The sequence below is a fragment of the Halichoerus grypus genome, chromosome 13, assembly GCF_964656455.1.
Source record: "Halichoerus grypus chromosome 13, mHalGry1.hap1.1, whole genome shotgun sequence".
Taxonomy (NCBI): Eukaryota; Metazoa; Chordata; class Mammalia; order Carnivora; family Phocidae; genus Halichoerus; species Halichoerus grypus.
In genome coordinates, this window is record NC_135724.1 from 75872014 (window position 1) to 75892110 (window position 20097).

Sequence of the window (20097 nt, forward strand, 5' to 3'; positions counted from 1 at the left end):
GGCTGGCAGGCCTCTCTCAGTGCTGTGGCATTTCAAGGGCCGCCCTAGGGCAGCTGGGCCCCAGCCATCTCCTCTCTGGCCGCAGGAAGCGCTTCAAGTGCCCTGTCCCTAATTGTTTTTATTTGTTCCAAGAGGCAGGCCTCCGCTGTGGGCCATCAAGGCCTGTGTACTCTGAGGCTCAGGGGCGGGGTGGGGGGAGCGCTCGTTGCTGTGGTTACACCTGGGCCCCCACCCTTCTCCATCTGTGTGTACTGAGAACTTGGCAGCCTGCTTTTGTGAGGATAGACACAAAATAGAGAGGCGAGGAGTGAGCTAAGGGGGAGCGAGGACAGAAATGCAGTAAAGGCCTTAACACCCGGCAGATCTCCAACGCGGCACAAAAGAAAATCGCGGAGATTTCTGAGTGCTCGCTATAAAAGGGTCATCGTGAGCTTTCAACAAGTGACAACCCATTTTACAGAACTGGAAAACTGAGGCTCAGAGGAACAATGATTTAATGTAGTCAGGGAGTCGTCCAACCGTAGAGCTGTGTTCTGAACCACCTCCATGCCCTGGGAAGGGACCAAGAGCTCCAGACTCCACATGTGAGTCTGTGACATGATTTCCCTCGTGGGCCTCAGTCATCCCATCTGTAACATGGAGGGAGGTGAGAACCAGACTAGAACTCCCCACCCTGAAGGGATGTACACCAGGAGCCCCTTGGTTCCACATCCGCCCCAGCTTCCTGCCAGACTCCGTCGTACTCATGGGCCCGTTCCTTTAGCGTGATGGTTAAGAGCCGGGCGTCTGGGGGCGCCTGGGTGGCTCAGTCGGTTAAGTCTCTGCCTTCGGCTCAGGTCATGATCCCAGGGTGTTGGGATCGAGTCCTGCGTCAGGCTCCCTGCTCATCGGAGAGCCTGCTTCTCCCTCTCCCTTTGCCCCTCTCCCTGCTCATGCGCTCTCTCTCTCTCTCTCAAATAAATAATTAAAATCTTGGAAAAAATGAAAAAAGAGCCGGGTGCCTGAGTCTCACAGATCTGGATGGGGATCCTGGTTCTGGAAGTGCCCTGGGTCAGTTGCTCTTCCTCTTGGGGTCTTTTTCTCTTCTTTAAAATTGGGATCCTCATACTCTCCTCCAAGGGGGACTAAATGACACAAGGCACTCACATAGTAGGCATTTGGTCAGTATTTGGTGGCAGCCGTAGGACAGTGTACCACTCCGAGGGCCCCGTATTTATCCTAGGCTAGGTGTGTGGTACCTACCCTTTTGGAGTTGGACAGTGTACCTATTCAACCATACCCAGCAGCCCTGGATGGTGATTAGTGGTATAGTGGTGGTGATTGTTGCTTATCCTTATATTTACTTTTCCTGAAGTCCAAGGTCCTTGGCCGAAAGGAAGGGAGAACCCTGGCTGGCAGACACCCAGGGGCTCCCTAAGGCAGCAGTGCCTTAGCTCACATTCTGAGCAGTGAGCCAAGTTCATTCCCTGTAGGACCAGGCCAGTTCAGACCCCAGCCGTGGCATCTTGGGTTCAGATGGTCTCCCCTTGCACTCCAACTCGTCCCCCAGAATACTTCCCTCCAAAATCATCGCCGGATGCCCACTGGGGAGCCTGACACCCTTCTCTGCCCCTCTGAGGGGGCCCGGCCCCTCCACAGCACCCACCCCTAATGCATCCTCTCCTTTGCCTCTGCAGGGGTCAGCCGGCAGACCATCTTGGCGAGGGGCCACAAGGGCTGGAACCCAGCAATGAGAGTGCCCAGGGGAGGTAAGTGCCTCCAGAAGGCCCCCAGAGTCCGGGCCCCTCCAGAGACTGCCCTAGAAAGAGCCGCTCTACTCTCCCGGCTCTGTTACTGGGCAGCCACACTCCCCTGGCTGGTGGTGTCCTCTCTGGTAGAAACGCCATGCTAGACAGAGCTGGGTCGCAGCAGCATGCAGGGATGCAGGGGGCAGGCCTCTGTGGCTCTTCGTCTCATAGAGAGATGATCCTGGTGGTAGGAGAAGGCCGAGTCCCGCAGCGGGCAGGGGACTTGGGAGCAGATTCAGGGCACGGCCAGAATCCAAACCCTCTGCGTCCCGTCTGCCCAGCGCTAGGGTTTTGGTCTGCTGGCTCAGCACCTCACCCAAAATTTCCCTGAACCTCATAATAGCTCCCTGAGAGAGGGTTATTATTATGATCCCCCCACTTTTTGGAGGGGTGAAGTACCTTGTCCAAATCACCAGCTGGCAAGTGGCAGAGGCAGGATTTGAACCCGGGGCTGTAAGATGCCACGTCTGAGGCTCTCACCCACCATCCTCACTGCCAGGACACTGGAACACCTCCCTTGACAGGGTCCAGTGGGGTAGTGGAGGCAGAAGGCCCGTCCGAGTTCCCGGGCTGGGCGCTCTGGCCCCTCCGGAGTTGGGGTCCCTGGCTGTGGATGGCCAGGAAGCTGCCTTTGGCTTTGTGGGTCCCTGGCTATCTCTCTCTGCCAGGTCACCCTCCTTTTTCTTCTCAAGGTGTCCCCCAGCTCTTTGCTGTCTTCTGCTCAGGGCTGACCCGTCTGCTTTGAGCTGTTTTCTTCTGATGACAGAGACAGGCCTGTGGCCACGTCCTGTCTGAGGACAGCGAACAGCTCGGCCTCAGCCTGGCCAGATCCAGGCCTGCCACTCCGGCCGTGTGACCCTGAGCTAGTGGCTTCTTCTCTCTGAGCTGCTGAGGGCGAGGCTTCCCTACCCCAGGGGTGGTAGAGACGGTCCCATTACATGACACATGTTTTCAAAGTTTTCGCCGTGCAAGTGCTTCATAAATGTGAAAACACAAAAATTGGGCGCCTTGTTTTAGTGTTATAGCCACGGGCGCCTGGGTGGCTCAGTTGGTTCAGCATCTGAGTCTTGATCTCAACTCAGATCTTGATCTCTGGGTCGGGAGTTCAAGCCCTGCCTTGGGCTCCACGTGTGGAGCCTACTTAAAAAAAAAAAAAAAAAAATTAAGTGTTGTAGCCAAATGAATGGTCAGTATTAAGCAAACTTGGTGTGTCAATAACATTTTCCTTATTCCGCCTATCCATTCTTCCAGGCCTTTCTCCCTGATATTTAGAATCCAAACCAGTTCCAACCCCAAACATAAGCTAGAGAGTTACACACACACACACATACACACACAAACGCGCACGCGCACGCATACACACACGAGCATGTACACTGTACCTATCCTTTCTGGAAACAGCCTTCCCAAAGTACCCCTTTTCTTCCTGTCTCTGCACCCCCCCATTGCCTTCTGTTCCCCCAAAGCTCCATTCTCTCCCTCCCTGCCAAGTGTCAGGAGGAAAGGGTGGTGGCTCTAATTCAAACTAAAGTGTGGTTGACTATCCTCCAGGAGCACCGGCACTGAAATAATAAACAGAATTCTAGTCTTGAGTCCAAGAGGAGAATTTTAATGAGCACTTGAATAAGTTGATGGGTCTTTGGAGAGATTTCCAAGTAGCTTTATGTCCTGTCCAGCCTGCCTTAGCCCTGAGTAGCTCCGGAATCAGATTTCCCCATCCCAGACCCTGAATTCAGGGCACCAGGGAACCCCCACCATGGTTGGCAGCATAGGACAAACGCGGTTTTCCGGGGAGAGGGTCCCAGCCATTTCCCGATGCTCAAGAGGCCAGGGACCCCAGGCTGAGATTAATCTGTGCTGCGTCAGTCGCTTCTAGAACCCTCCCAGCAGCATTTGAGGTCAATGCACCCCACCCCTCTTTGCAGCCAGGAAGCTGTGGTTTACGTGGGGGAAGTGACTCTCCCAAAGCCACTTGGTCAGGAAATGCTGGGGCCTCTCAGCAGTTTGGACCCTAGGGCTGAGATTGTGCGTTGGATGTTGATTTCCTACTTGCTACGGCCCAAGGGGCCCCAGGCAGCCCAGACCATTGCGGGTGGATCCATGCGGCTGCAAACCGGGTCCTTGGGTGGTTTTGGCTGAACCTCATGTCCTTCGAGAAACACCGGCTCCCGCTCCCTTCCCACAGACCCTGGCTGCATTTAGCTCCCCCACCGTGCTGCGTTCTTCCCCTGACTGTGCCTTCGCACTGGCTGTTCCCTTTGCCAGGAACACCCCCCTCTCTCTTCCCCACCTGGCTCTTTGAAAACCAGCCATCTGCCAGTCAGACTCGGCACGAGGGCCAGCACCTGCAGGAAGCCTCCCCTCACCTACTCAGGTAGAGCCCGTCACCCCCTCCCAGGTATGGCTCCACAGGGTGGGCAGACTTGGGGGTAGAGGCTGTGTCTCTGGGCTCCCTAGCCCAACTCCCGGCACGCAGGAAGTACTCGCTGATTGTGGGAATAAAGAAATAGCCAATGATCATGGCAGAGACCACTGATAATATCCTTTCAAATGCTCCCCACATGCCAGGCGCATTCCTCAGTTCTTAAGAGAGTCGTGTAATGGTCGTGCCAGCCCTTTGAGGTTGATCCTCTTGGACCCCATTTTACGGATGAGGCTCAGCGAGGTGAAGTATGGTGCCCAAGCTCACACAGCCACACAGGAAGGGGAAGAGCTGGGATTCGAACCCAGGCCTGCCTGCCTCCTTGAATGCCCACAGACCTCAAGACCTCACTTTGATTCTGCAAAGACATGGGAAAGGCAGAGGAGGGGCCTTGAGGATAAACTAGGGAGGAGGGCAGGCCTGTCATTTGAGGTGACTAGAGAAAGGGGGTGGCTGAGCTGGGTGGGCCCTGCTTACCGAAACAAGCCCCAACTTGAAGAATTGCCACTGACGTCTGATCATCGTCCCTGGGAGGCATGAGGAATGTAGGCTCAGGCTCATAATTCATTTCCTCAGTCATCCCCTGCCCCTGTCCCCACGTCACCCTCACTGTCCTGGCATCCCTGAGTCTCCCGAGGACCAGGACACCAGCAGGAGCCTCCTCCCTGACCTCCCTGCCTCCATTCTCACCCCTGTGGGCTCTCTCTCCGGGGGCTGCCCTGAGAGTAAGTCCAGCTCCCTCCCCTGTCCCCTGAGAACTTGTGTGGCTTCTGTGCCCCCCAGTTTTTCCCTCTCCCTCCCTTCTGCCTCCTGAGGTTCTTGAACACCCCCACACCCTCTCCCATCTGGGGCTCTTTGCATTCGCTCCTCCCTCTGCCTGGAGCACTCCTCCTACACATCTTCACACGGCTGGCTCCTTCTCATCCAGGACTCAGCTTGAATGCCACCTCCCCCGAGAGGCCCTCCCTGACCTCCCTCCTCCTTCCCCTACTTGATCCCTCTCACTGTGTAAGCCATTTTTAAAACCCTGTGGCCATGGCTTGTGTACTATCGCTTCCCCCACTAGGATGTGAGCTTCTTGAGTTCAAAGGCCCTATTGTCTTACCCACTTTCCTGTCCCCAGCACTGAGCGCAGTGCCTGGCACCTTTTTATACTTAATACCCATTTACCGAATGAAGACCGAGTGAATGGGTAGTGATTCCAGAAGAAGCCCAGAACAGGATGGGATATTCCACACCGTCTGCTGGCTAGCAGTGTGGTCCTTCAGAGCAGGCCGGCCTGGGCTGGAATTATTGGATACCAGCTCTGCTGCTCCCCAGCTGGGCACCCCTTTCCTCCTCTTTCTTTCTTTCTTTCTTTCTTTTTTTTAAGATTTTATTTACTTATTTGACAGAGAGCACAAGCAGGGGGAGTGGCAGGCAATGGGAGAGGGAGAAGCAGGTTTCCCGCCGAGCAGGGATCCCGATTCCGGACTCGATCCCAGGACCCTGGGATCATGACCTGAGCCAAAGGGAGATGCTTAACCGACTGAGCCACCCAGGCGTCCCTTTCCTCCTCTTTCTACGGCCCTCATGTCCTAGCATTTCTGGCCTCACCCTGCTCCTTCAACCAAGGCACATGCCCCAAATCCTTCCCGAGCACATGCGAGGTGCCAGGCTCTGTGCTAGGCCCTGGAGAGACAGCCACGAACAGAACATGCAAAAACCGTGCCCTTGCCAAGTGGATATGCTGCTGAATTCGGACATTCCAGAGCATTGTTAAATGTGGAAACATTTTGAGAGTCGATTTCAGAGTAATTATGACTCTCCACCTGTCAGATGAAGCCTGCGATGGGGGTGTGTTTGGTTCGGGCCGGCGGCTCACAGGCGTCCCTCTCTCTCCCCAGATGTGAGCCCCGCCGGCCCCCCGCTGACCTGTCGCTGAAGCAGGCCCGCCACCCCAGGCCCAGCATGCGCCTGTCGGTGCGGAGGGCGCTGCTGGCGGCCGGCTGCGCCCTGGCCCTGGTGCTGGCTGTCCAGGTCGGGCAGCAGGTGCTGGAGTGCCGCGCGGTGCTGGGGGGCCCGCGCAGCGCCCGGCGGGCCATGCGGCCGGAGCAGGAGGACCTGGTGATGGTGGGCGCGAACCACGTGGAGTACCGCTACGGCAAGGCCATGCCGCTCATCTTCGTGGGCGGCGTGCCCCGCAGCGGCACCACACTCATGCGCGCCATGCTGGACGCCCACCCCGAGGTGCGCTGCGGCGAGGAGACGCGCATCATCCCGCGCGTGCTGGCCATGCGCCAGGCCTGGTCCAAGTCTGGCCGCGAGAAGCTGCGGCTGGACGAGGCGGGCGTGACGGACGAGGTGCTGGACGCTGCCATGCAGGCCTTCATCCTGGAGGTGATCGCCAAGCACGGTGAGCCGGCGCGCGTGCTGTGCAACAAGGACCCCTTCACGCTCAAGTCCTCCGTGTACCTGTCGCGCCTGTTCCCCAACTCCAAGTTCCTGCTGATGGTGCGGGACGGCCGGGCGTCCGTGCACTCCATGATCACCCGCAAGGTCACCATCGCGGGCTTCGACCTCAGCAGCTACCGTGACTGCCTCACCAAGTGGAACAAGGCCATCGAGGTGATGTACGCCCAGTGCATGGAGGTGGGCAAGGACAAGTGCCTGCCCGTGTACTACGAGCAGCTGGTGCTGCACCCCCGGCGCTCCCTCAAGCTCATCCTGGACTTTCTGGGCATCGCCTGGAGCGACGCCGTCCTGCACCACGAGGACCTCATTGGCAAGCCCGGTGGCGTGTCCCTGTCCAAGTGAGTGGAGCCCTCGCCCTCCGCCCAGCCCCCTGGCCTGGCTCAGAGGCAGTAGGTGGGAAGAGTAGCTCTGTCTCTCTGAACTGTGTGGCCTTGGGCAAGTCACTGTGCCTCTCTGAGCCTCAGCCTTCTCTGTGGGCATGGAAAAGATCTGGGAAGACAGTGGTTAAGAGCGAGCCTTGAATTGTGCCTCCCTCCTCGTAGTTCTGTGGCACTGACCAAGTCACTGTGCCTCTCTTAGCCTCAGCTTCGCTATCTACAAAAGTGGGGCCATCGGCCCTTCCCTTTTCTGAGAGAATCAGCAGACTTTGAATGTGCTTTGTAGTAAGCCGTTGTGGGTAAAGGTTAACTTAAGAACACCGATCTGGAACCAGGTTGTCTGGGTTCCCATCCCAGCCCTGCCACTTCCTAGCTGTGTGACTTTGAGCAAGTGTCTCAACCTCTCTGTCCCCCATTTCCTTATCTGTAACATGAGGCTGTAGTCTATAAACCTTCTAGCTACCTATGAGCATCAAATAGGTAAATACATGTTAGGTGCTATTATTCCTGTTATTATTATTATTGTTTTAGCATTGACATGGCTTTTATTGGCACACACATTATCCTCACCCTCATTACCATGGAGTGAGTGTCTGAGGTGTGGTAAGCACTCAGTTAAACCCCCAACACACATTATTCCTTTAGTCCCCACAGCAGCCTGAGGACATAAGAACTGCTCCTATCCCCATTTTACAAATGAAGAAACTGAGTCTCAGAGAGAAGTTACCTAAGGCCACACAGCTGGCAAAGTGTGGTGCCAGGATTTGAACCGAGGTCTGTTGGGGAGTCCAGAGCCTGTGTTCTCAAGTTCTTTACATCCGGGACCCCTCCTCTTTCCCTCCTTCTGTCTCTCGCTCTCTGCGTTCTTCCTTTGGGGAGCTGTCCTTCTCCTGAGACCCAGAGCATGTGAGCAGTGCGGGATCGGAGTATGCCATCTGTCTGTCTCCATTCTGATCAGGCCCAGGCACCCCCGAGATGCTGGAGCTGGGGTTTTGTAAATTATCATGACCAAAAAAAATCAGATGACTGTAGGAAGTGAAAGGAAAAACAGCCTACAATCCTACCATGCAGATGTTGACCTAGGATGCACTGGTTCTTTGTCAGGGGCTGTGGAGAAAACCAGAGCCCTCCTGAACCCGAACATGTCTCCCTGTAACCTTTTTTCACTTCATGTCTGGGACCACTCGCCTGTGGCCCCCCGCCTGCCACCGTGACATCATTTTGGACAGCTGCATAATATTCCACTCCACGGAGCACAGCATTCTATTCAACATCCCCTGTTTGTGGACACATGGGTTATTTCCAGCTTTCTTTACTCCTATCAAGCATTGCTCCCTTCCATGTCCTGGGATGTCTGCCTCTGTGTCCTTTCTGCCTCACACAGTCCTGGAGATCCAGGGCGTGGAAAGGCCATGCATATATTTGAGGTCTTTGACACAGTGAACCGAGTTGAGATTTCCATCCTGGTCTGCAGACTCCAAACCCATTGCTCTTCCCACCCATCCCCACCCTTCATCCTTCCCTCTCTCTTCCCTCCCGGTGCTGGCCTCTTTTTGCCACATCTTTCTTGTTTCCGTTCTTCTTCCCAATTTATCTCTTAGTTGGGATGGAAGCATCTAGAAATAGACCCTGGATCCTGGGAGTTCCCTGCCCTCCATCGTACAAGGCCTTTCACCTGTGATCGGTAGGGTCCTCGTGATTCAGATGGCTGGGTGAGCCCATCATAGGGGAGTGTGGAGAAGCACATCTGACAGGATGGTTGTTCGTTGTCGTAGCCCAGGGTGAAAGCAATGGAAATGGCCATCTTTAGGGGCATGGGAAAAATAAGCTGTGGAGGAATGCTGCATAGCTGGAGAAAAGAATGTGGCATCGGGTACAAAACAAAGCCATAAACCAAAACGTACAGCGTATGATTTTTGCTTTAAAAACTGCAAACAAGAGTATAGGCTTTCCGTGTGTGCGTGAGTGAGAGAGAAAGCGAACACCTCCTGAGACCTCACAATGTGCCATATACCTCTCTGAGATTAACTCATTTACCCCCCAGAACAGCCCGGTAAGGTGGGTTCTATCTACAAGTCCCCATTTGTAGATGAGGACTAATGGAGGAGGCTCAGAGAGGTGAAGTAACTTTCCAAGGCCACACAGCCAGTGTGGGTCCAGCTGGCATTTGAACCCTGGCTCCTGGGTCTGCGCTTAGCCACTCTCCTGTATAAAACACAGAAAATGGATTGAGAGGGTGGACCCCCCCAGATGCTAAGACGAGGTCCCTGTAGGGAGCTGCTGCTGGGAGTGGTGGCCACTCTTAGCCTTAGCATTTGTGTTTTATAATTCTTTCTCAAGAACAAAATATCCATCTTAGTCACAAAAATAAAACGTTATTTTTAAAAAGTCATGACGTCAAGGAAGCAGAATTTTCAGTGCGCACTGCCTAATACTGTCTTCTGGTTTCTCACCGCGCGCTCTTATCCCCAATGTACAGAGGAGGTATGAGGAGGCCAAGCGACTTGCCCGCAGCCTCATAGTCGAGGGGGCACAGCTGCCCCAGGGCCCGGTACCCCCAGTGTGTCCAGCTGCCCCAGGTGCCATCCGGGTCTCCCTGTGCCCCGCGCAGCCTGTTCTTTCTCCCCAGGATCGAGCGATCCACAGACCAGGTCATCAAGCCTGTGAACCTGGAAGCGCTCTCCAAGTGGACTGGCCACATCCCCGGGGATGTGGTGAGGGACATGGCCCAGATCGCCCCGATGCTGGCTCGGCTCGGCTATGATCCCTATGCAAACCCGCCCAACTACGGCAACCCTGACCCCATCGTCATCAACAACACGCACCGGGTGAGTGCGTGCGCACGCGCGGAGATGCGCTCTCGGCCTACCCCGGGGATGGGACATGGTGAATCCTATGATCGCTTGTATTTCCATTTTCACTTGGGCCGCAAGGAAGCTCAAAACCAACTGGTAGCCTGTCTCTCACACTAGAGCATCTAACAGTGGGTCCGTTTGTGTACTGATTTCAACCGGTTTCTCTGTTCCTGTTCACCCTTTTCCCACTGTGTCCCTAGCTGTCTGTAAAGCATGTCAAGTCTTTGTTGAGCCCGAGTATGAATAAACTGTTGGTCCTTTTATTGCCCCCATAAATTTTAATGTTGATTTCTCAGATAGATGTGAGCTCAGGGCAGTTTAAAGTACTTTTTAAGCTCTCCTTAGTTGAGACGGTCAAGGAAAATGACTTCGATGAGATGTTTTTGAAGTGTTAAAAGTCAGCTAATCCTGCATAAAGGAACAGTCAGCAAGTTCGTGGTCTTATTTACATGTTGCTGTCACAGCTTCTGGTCTCCTTTGGGTGCGGTGTTGTGACTTCCTTAGAGGCATTGAGTTAGTGAAAGTATTTGAGCATGGGGCCCAGGCCTGAGGACAACGGGCCCTGCTAGCGCTCACACCATTAAGACCCAAGTCTTAATTCCAGCTATGCCCAGCATTTCCAAACACATGCTGATTTTAGAAAGTAAACAGTTTTGTTTTTTTTTTTTAAGATTTTATTTATTTACTTGAGAGAGAGAGAAAGAGAGACAGCATGAACAAGGGGTCTGACACGGGGATTGATCCCAGGATCTTGAGATCCTGACCTGAGCTGAAGGCAGATGCTTAACCAACTGAGCTACCCAGGCATCTCAGAAAGTAAACAGTTCTTACGTTGAAGAGCCAAGGAAGAAAGTCAGAACTTCTGTCACTTCCCCTTTAATTCTTCAGTGACTCAAGGAGAAAGACTCCCGTTTGGTGCTAACAAGGCTTCAACGCCTCTCCCACACGGGCAGGCTCTCTTAACCCTGAGCTTTCGGGGCTCAGCCCTTGTGATGAAAGCGGGTCTCAGCGTTTCCTCTCTCCCTTGACTGTGGATTTTGCAAATCTGTGGATTTTGCAAACATCTATTTGTGGAAATACTCAGAGATCCACTGGAAATGCGCAGGCCGTGTTGATAGTGTGAATATTCGCAACCTGGATGTGGTCTATTTTTTATTGTTCAATTGTTTTAAGTCTATTATGTTTATTTTTTAAGAGTATTCTTTAGACTGTACTTAATGTGTTTCATACACTTAACTCTGCACATATGCTGTATTTCATATAATATTTATATATATTGCATATATCTTCATATAATAAAAAAATCAATTAACTGGATTCAAAAGAATAAACAGCCGCTGGAAGTGATCTTGAACTCCATCCCCCAGGCGCCAGGGTGAGGACCGCAGTGACAATGGGCTCTCCTTACCCTGTGTTCTTAGCCAAGGGCCCAGCGGCAACTGCTCTGAAGTCTCTTTAAAAGGCGGAGGCCCAGGGTACCTGGGTGTCTCAGTGGGTTTAGGGACCAACTCTTGATTTCGGCTCAGGTCATGATCTCAGGGTCTTAAGATCGAGCCCCAGGTTGGGCTCTGCGCTCCGCGGGGAGTCTGCTTAAAGGTTCTCTCTCTCCCTCTTCCTCTGCCCCTCCTGCTTGCTCACACACTCGCTCTCTCTCAAAAAAAAAAAAAATAAAATAAAAATAATAATAATAATAATTAGTAAATAAATAAAAGGCGGAGGCCCCTGGCTTTGTCCCAGGATGCCAATCAGAAGCTCCCAGAGTAAGGCCTGACCTTGTGTATTGTATACAAATTTAAACATTTTGATGCACAAGATCAACTTTCTGAGCCTCTATCTTTCATTTGTTTCAAAGGGAAGATGTCCCTGGTTTCTTCCCAGGGGCTGCTCGACACTTGTTTCGTCTCTATGGTAGTTTTGCTATTACCGCAAAGATAGGGTCCCTCGTTGAAAACCGCGCATGCGTGCGTACGTGCGTACGTGCGTGCGTGTTTCTGCGCATGTGTGCGTGCGTCCGTGCGTGCGTCTCTGTAGACACCGGGTGTTCCTGTAACAGATCCCGCAGTGCGGGACGCTCAGGCCGAGAGAGGTCCCCGTGCTAATGAACTTGTCTGCACCTGCCCTGTCCGTTACGGCTGCCCGCCACCAACCTCCTGTGGCCACGGGATGTGACTAGTGGAATCTGGTCCAAATTGAGAGGCGTTGTGTAAACTACGCACAGGATTTTGAAGTCCTGGTAGCAAAGACAGCATGTCAACTTTCTCGTGAATCATTTTTATGTTAATTATACGTTGAAGTATGAATATTTTAGATATTTCAGGTTAGGTGAAAGATAGAACTGGAATTATTTCACTTGATTCACTTTTTTGGGGTCCTTTTTTTTTTAAATATGACTACTAGACAACTTAAAATTACATAGTTGGTTCACATTACGTTCAATCAGACGGTGCTGGTTTATATGGTGGCTTATATATGAAGAGATAGTGGAAAAGCCTGGAATTTTCTTTGCCTCAGCTGTGTCCTCTGCCTGGCATGCTTTTCCTTCAGAGCTCGGCTTGGCTGATTTTCCTTGTCACTGAGGGCTCGGCTCAAAGGTCACCTGTTCTGAGAGGTCCTTTGGGACCACCTCAGAAGAAGCCCTTTAGTAACCCCTGATCACATCCCTTTGTTTTATTTTCTTTATGGTACTTCCCATGGTTTGATATATTCTTGTCTGTGTTTATTATTTGTGGATCCTCTGGCTCCCCCTCTAGAATGGAGGCTCCAGGAGAAAAGGAATTTTAATTGTCTGGTTAATATTGTACCTCTAGAGCTTAGAATAATGCTTAAAATAAGAGGAGCTCAATAAATGTTTGTTGGATGGATGGATGGATGGATGGGTGGATGTGTGTACGGATGGATGGATGAATGGATGGATGGCTAGGTGATGAATGGGTAGATGGATGGATAGATGGGTGGATGGTTGGGAGAGTAAGAAAGTTGGGAGAGTGGATGGATGGGTAGGTGGATGGGTGGGTGGATGGATGGATGGATGGGTGGATGGGAGAGTAGGTAGATGGGTGGGTGGGTTGATGGATGAATAGGTCGGTGGTAAATGGGTGGATGGGAAAGTAGAGGTAACAGGATGAATTTTACTTTTTGATCATTTCCATAATAGAGATGCTTTGTTTCTCTTTCCCAGGTCTTGAAAGGAGACTATAAAACACCAGCCAATCTGAAAGGATATTTTCAGGTTAGAAACCCCAAGGGGAATTCTGAAATCTGTTTATTGGACTGTCCCACTAGCTTGCGGATGCCCTTAGACACTTCGCTTCTCTAATCTGGCTGATCATTTCCTCGTCAGAAAATTGGGTTGGGGGAGGGTAGGTCGGGCCAGGGGCCCTCCAAGTGTCTGATCCAGCTGGGGCCAAAGAGCAGCCCTTCTGCCCGTGCCCCTTCCATCGCCTTGTCTCCTGGCTTGAGAGCAGTTGGAGGGATTGGTGGGGGCTTTCTGTCAAACTCTCTGTCTCTAGCCTTAAATTCAGTTTTATATAAAGTGGCAGTCCCCAAACACAACCCAGCCTGGAATTTTCATCAGGCAACCAAAAAACGAGAACCATAAGGGTCACATGGGTGTGGGTATCTCCGCGAGTGTAGACATACAAACGCCCCTGAATCCCTGCACCCATCTCCCTGGCTGTGCCTCCCACACATCCTGGGTATGTCTGTGGGGTGCGGTCCGTGCGTCATGTCAAGAAGGACTGCCCCCTTCACTGACATGATAGTCCCCCTTTAAATGAGGTGTTCTAGTTTGTGTATTAATTTGGGAGAGAAGGGGTGCCAATCTCCAGTTTAATAATCAAATTCATGAATGCTAATTGTCTGGGGTCCATGGCTTGTTCACCCATCTTAGTTCCTTGGGGAGGGCTCCACGCTCCCTTTCTGGGAGTCGGAGACCCAGCCCATCCTCTTGGCGCTGTGAAAAAAATATTGCCAGGATTAGTCAGCATTAATTTATTGCCTGTTTTAACTGAAAAGATGATGTAACAAGAGCCACACACAGAAGTGGGGGTGAGGGGAATTAGTCACCACCCAGAATACCTTTCATTTTTGCAGAGTATCCTTTTTTGCCCACCTGAATAGGCACTTGGCACTCCTTGCATTTCCATCGAATGAGCTGCTTGGGTTTGCGTTCTTCGTGTTTTCCCATCTTTTGGGTTTCACTGTTGCCATTTGGGATGGTGCCCTAGTATTCTCTGGAATGCATTATGAGCTACTGTTGCCCTAAGATCATGTCCAGTTTCTGCAGTGTCGCGAATGATGGCCTGTGCGCTTCATCTTGATCTTGCCTCTCTTATCTGGGGTGGGGCGGGGGACTCTTGAACCCTTCCCTTAGAAGACATTGCTATGGGGTGGCATCAGGGGGCAGAAGGGTCCGGTTCTTTTTGAGACTCCTGACCTAGAAGCTACTGTTGTACAGAAGAGTCGGAGCAGTTTACATTCTCTTGCGGTGTATGGCATATTCAAGATGTCTGGCTGGCCTGGGACTGTTTCTTGCTCTGTTAGGGGCAAACTGTGGAGGAATGGCATATGCCCTGTCATCACGAACACTGCCACGCTCCGGAGAGCTGCCCTGCCAACTGCATTGGGCCCCCGCTTTCCACCCTCGTCTTCCTCCCTGTCCTCCAAGGGGCACCTGACTTCCTTCAGGGTATCACAAAAATTGGAAAACAGTCTTACGGCAATAGTTACATACATGATGGCACGTGCATTCCACGGGGTACTCTGTAGCCATCTAGAATGATCACCTTGAAACCCGAGAGATAGAAAAATAGTAAGCAAGCAGAACAAAGCAGCTCACACGTTAGAATTGCAGCGAATGAAGAAAAAGAATCCTCATTCGCGAGGCACCAAACACACCCCCTTCCCCCTCCCCGCCCCATTCCAGGTCTTTGCTGTTCCTTCTGCCAGGAATGCTTTTCCAGCCAGGCCTTTGTGTGCCTTGCCTCATTTGCATTTTTTAGATCTCAGCTTATGGGATGTTTTCCAACACCAGCAACCAGTTCCTGATTCTCCAAACACCAACTGGATTTCAGTTTGCGCAGTGACGCCCAGAGTTCGTGTCAGACCCCACAGGATAAGGTCTTGGTCCCAGAAGACTGCCCCCCCCTTCAGATGCCAGCCACATGGGTTCCCCGGCTACCCACATTTCTGCCCAGCCAACTAACATTTAAGAATTTGCTAGAACAACTCACAGGACTCAGGAAAGCACTTTACTTCCTAGATTAGTGGTTTATTATAAAGGGTACGACCCAGGAACGGCCTTGGAAGAGGTACACAGGGCAAGGTACGGGGTAAGGGGTGTGGAACTTCTAGGCCCTCTTTGGGCACACTACCTACCCTCCTGCACCTCCATGTGCTCACCAATCTGGAAGCTTTCTGAAGCCATCATTTAGGGGTTTCTGTGGAGCATTCATGAAGTAGGTACAGTTGATTAAATCACTGGTATTAACTTACTCTCCAGCTCCTCTCCCCTCCCCAGAGTCATGCCTTGGTCTTTCTAAGCCACCAGTGCCCATGCTGAAGGGAGACACTGTCATCTCGTTAGTATACAAGAACTGCTTGTTATCACTCGGAGATTCTAGGGTTTTAGGAGCTGAGTGCCAGGAACTTGGGACAAAGAGCATATGTTTATTTTTCATTATGCTACAGCTTAAATGTCAACCCCTAATAGTGGCCTTTCCTGACCACCCTCTCTGAAGTAGCTCCAAAGTCACTCATATGAGCCCACTGTATTGCCCGGAGGTGTAGGGGACATTATCTTGCATATGTGTTTGTAAAGGCTCTGCCTGCTGCCACATAAGCTGCAGAATAGGACCAAGTCAGTCATGTTCACAGCATCCCCAGCACCTGGCCTGTAGTAGGTGTGCAGTAAATACCCCATGAGCGAGTATGTGCCTTCCCCAGTGGTGCTGAGGCTCAATCTCAGGGCAGTGGGATCCTGGCACCCCAACCTGGCTGTGACCCCTTCCTCTGTGTGTTGTCTTCCTCCAGGTGAACCAGAACAGCACCTCCTCCCACTTAGGAAGCTCATGATTTCCAGGTAGGCCTGCAGGCTTCCCTTCTCTCCCCCCACCTCCCTCCAACGCCTTCTGAGCCCAGGAGCTACTCTCCTGAAAAGCTTGCCCTTCCAGAGCCTCTCTGGGGGGGAGTGTCCACCAAGGTGGGCTGACCCAGCCCCAAGGGGGGTTTCCATGGTGACAAGCTGGGGGAGCTATTTATAGAATTACAGCTTAGTCTCCTAGCTCTGGATCAGGTAGGGGCAGGGATCATTGCAGAACCAACCAGAAGGTTTGTCTGACTTTGGGAAGGGGGCCCCAGGGACCCATGTGATGGAGGTGAGGGGTGGGATTCTAGAATATTTTGGCACAGAATGTTGTCTGTTTATCCTGCTTCTATAAACAGCATAGAGTTGGCCCAAAGCAATTAATGTTCTAAGAAAAGCTCCAAGCAGGTCTGGTCTAAGAATAACCCCCAGGGCTTTGGACCAAGTGCTACTCCTGGGTTACTCCTTTAACGCTGAGGATCCCTGGGATGGCCGCTGACACAGAGAAGGAAGCTAGAACCCAAAGGGGGCCCTGACTTGCCCAAGATCACACAGCCACCAAGTGGCAGCATCCTCCTCCCCCCGGGCATCTTCTTCCAGAGTTTGCTTTTGAGGAACAATTCAAAGTGCAGTTCTATCCACCCGTATCTTGTGCGAGGGTAGGGGGACACGTTCTGACCTTGGGAAGTCAAAGGTTTAGGAACCCACTTCAGATCAGACCTCTCCCCGCCTCCGTTTGTGACATCCGGAGAAGGGGTACTCAGCCGGGTCAGCCTGCTCGGGTGGCCGGGAGATGAAGTGAGCTGGCCCAGGGGGGCGCGTGGGAATCCAGGAAGCCTGGCGCCCTCGCTGTGCATGTGGGCGCTGGAGTTAAGGCCCCAGATGTGAACTTCCTCTGTCACTCGGGTGACCCCACAAGAGGTCAAAAGCAACTCACGTGGGTGTTCTCCCTTTTGCTCTAGACTATGAAGAAGCTTCCAGCCTGGACTCTATTTTTAGTCTCCTGATCATATTTTTAAATAATTGGCATATTTTCTAGTATCTTTTTTTTTTTTTTTCTTTTTAATCCACTTTGCCCCAGCCTCAGGCCCTTGTCATTATCAGGGATCCCATCTTGGGTGGTGCTGAGATCCCAGAGTTCTGCTGCCTTCCAGAGGCAAGAAACCTCCTGTGGAAGGGCTCCTGTCTCCATGATTCTCCCTGACATCTTCCCCTCGTTCTCGTTCTGCAGATTCTTTAGTAGAATTTTGCACCTTCCTGCTGACAAAAGCCCGATATGTTCCTCGCTGTACTGTTTAAATGAGATACCATACACAGGGTGCTTGAGCTCGTCCCTGGTAAACAGTTGGCCTGAAACAAAGGCTGATCCTTCCCTCGCCTCCAAAAATCCATTGGCGTTTATGACATAATCATCACTACTCTCTCTACATAAGTAGAAAGAGTCTATCTTTGAGGTCAGGCGGATGCAGGTTGGGATGCGGGTGAGAACACTTTTAAATTTAAATTCTCTCTGGCCATCTGGGGTCTGCTGACAACACCTCACCTGCTTTTGTGAATATGCATGAAGACCATCCGTTCCTATATCACACAGAGGAATATGAAGGGTCTGTCTGCCTCTGGGCCTAACACAGTTGTCTCCCTGTTCAGATCTCTGCAGATTGTTGCCGAGAGAAGACACTTGGCATTCGAGTGGAAATCGGACCTCTAATCCAAGCATATTGCTTGCTATTAATCGCCAAAACAGGACTGCTAACGAGGAATGTATTTGCATATGTTTGCAAAAGCTGCATCACTGAAAACTTAACCTGGAGACTCTCTACCTTTGGACGCCCCTGGGGTGGAGAGCCAAGGGTGTGGCAGGAGTCCGGCTTTTGAAACTTAGGTATTTTTTAATCTTTCCCCTCAAGAACTTTTTTTTAAAGAAATGGATTTGCCATTTTTCTTAATTTGCAGGTCTGCCTTGGTGGCTTTGTTTGTGGGGACAAGGCCCACACCTGTGCCTCTCCTATTGACCCTTACTTTTCAATTCAAAGAATCTATTTAAGAATTTAATATATGAGGTTTTCTTTGATTCTTCCTCAGTTCTACTCAGATTCAGAGAAAAAAAATTATTGGAATAAAGTGAACAGGGACTCATTTGTCTGTGCCTGACTTTACAGAATGAACAGATTTTTTTTTTTCCCTCCATGTTGGATTTTTTCAGGTGGATTGATGACAGGCGAACAAGGTTCCCATTTCAGGTGCTCAGCAGGGCACCCTGAGCTCCTGTGTCGGGTCCCCCGAGGCTGTCCTTGGGATGGGCGGTTTGCTAGAGGGACTCCCAGACAAACTGCTGGACTCACAGTCACAGTTTATTACCGTGACAAGATGCAGATTAAAATCTGCAAAGAAAAAAGGTGCAGAGGGCAGGTACAGGGAGATCAGGAGTGAGCGTCCAGGGATCCTCACCCAGTGGAGGCTTACGGGCACGCTTAATTCTACCAGCCACGACAGGTGACAAGTATTGCCACCAGGAAAGCTCACCTGAGCCTTGGTGTGTGGCGTTTTTATTGGGCATCAGTCGTAGGCATGGGGCACCCATATGACTGATCTCAAGTACTCCGTCTCCAGCCCCTGCAGAGGTCAAGTGATCCGGCCTGATCCCAGGCCCCATCATAAATCACATTGTTAGCATAGACCATCAGGCCTGGTGTGGCCCAGGGTCCCTGGTATGCAAAGACACTTTTATTAGAGAGGATATCCCAAAGGCTTAGAGATCATCTCTCAAGAGCTGGTCAAGGGCCAGTGTTTTCTTTGGCACATACAGGATGTGAACAGTCCCAGCCTCCTGGGCCCCAAAATGCTGCACGGCCCCCAGATGCTGAGGGACCAGCTGGGCCCAGAGCAGTTTCTTGTCTTTAAGGGTTAAAGTGTTTTATCCACCCTCCCTTGCTTTGCAGGCTTTGGGGAGGCAGTGACTCCCAGTGGTTTGGAGCATAGATTTTTGGAGTCAGGCCTAAGAACTTACTGGCTGTGTGGCTTGGGGCTTCATTTCTTCATCTGTAAAATGGGAAAGGTAAAACTTCAGGGGTTTATTGGGAGGGGCCGATGGTTGACCTAGGCAGTGGGGCCTGGTGTGCAGTGAGCCTGCAGTGCGAGGCAGCTCTGGTCTCTCCCGGTCTTGGAACTGCGGTGGGGGGAGCTGATGGAGCTCTGAACACGGGAAGCTCATGGTCACCGCTCAGCGGGGAGCAGAGCACACCCAGCCTTACTCAGCGTTCCACTCGTCTGTTGCTGTAGAACCGGCCAGCCCCATGCTTAGTGACTTACCACAGTGTGTTGTTAAATCTCTCCATTCTGGAAGTCAGCCGGAGGGAGCTGGGTGGTTCTCACAGAGGGTGGCTGGGACTCCTGTCATCCGAAGGCTTCTTCGTTCCCACGTCTGGTGCTGGGCCCAGGTGGCTGGAGCGTCAAGAGGCTTTCCTGGGCTTCTCTGTCGCATGGCCTTGTCCACGTGGCTAGCCTGACAGCATGGCGGCCTCAGGACAGCCAGGCTTTTTCCATGGGGGCTGGCTTCTCCCAGAGCAGGCGTTGCCAGAGGCGGGAAGCACCGGAAGAGCCAGTCAGTTAAGGGATAAGCCTGGCCCAGTGTCACCGCCACTGAGTTTGTCCTAGTCCTAGGGCCCCCCCCCCCCCCCCCCGCCATGTTCAAGAGAAGAGAGAAATGCCTCCTCTTGGAGGCGCAGAGGCAAGTGCACAATGCAGAAGTGCAGGTGGGGGAGAGGCAGCTGTGGCCGTCTTGGGACAGCCCAGCACGGTCATCATCAAAACCAGTTTATCCGCCTCCCCCGCAGGGTCATCAAATAACATAGGAATTCATCAGATTATGAGATTTCTCTCTGGGAAATGCGACGTTAGCCAAACATTCCCTTTCTTCAACGGGGTGCAGACTAAAGACATCTCTTTACTGTTTAAAGCACGGTGATTCCAGACCCCCAAAAGGCTTGGTCATCAAGAAACCCAGGCTTTTTGGTTTCCCCAGACTCTGCCTTGGGAGCAGGAACAGTTCTTCCCACTGATGGAACTACTCCAGGCCTCCTGAAGCCCCAAATCTGGGCCAAGAACCAAGAAGACATCTCTT

The 20097-nt window shown here is 52.1% G+C and overlaps 1 protein-coding gene across 6 annotated transcripts in view; it reads left to right on the top strand.

The window, feature by feature from the left end:
- The window catches only part of TPST2 (tyrosylprotein sulfotransferase 2), a 47169-nt gene extending 29056 nt beyond the window's left edge, over positions 1-18113 (top strand). For 2 of the 6 annotated variants that reach the window (XM_078060832.1, XM_078060830.1), the window contains exons 2-6: positions 1677-1748; positions 6096-7001; positions 9652-9868; positions 13074-13124; positions 17625-18113. In XM_078060832.1, the coding sequence (XP_077916958.1) occupies positions 6160-7001; positions 9652-9868; positions 13074-13124; positions 17625-17852 (1338 nt within the window). In that variant the 5' untranslated portion in view covers positions 1677-1748; positions 6096-6159 and the 3' untranslated portion in view covers positions 17853-18113. Of the gene's footprint in view, positions 1-1676; positions 1749-6095; positions 7002-9651; positions 9869-13073; positions 13125-14895; positions 15014-15925; positions 15975-17624 lie in introns of those variants that run through there. The other 4 variants (XR_004921266.2, XM_078060833.1, XM_036105182.2 and 1 more) reach the window with 4 other exon arrangements.
- The last annotated feature ends 1984 nt before the right edge of the window (positions 18114-20097 follow it).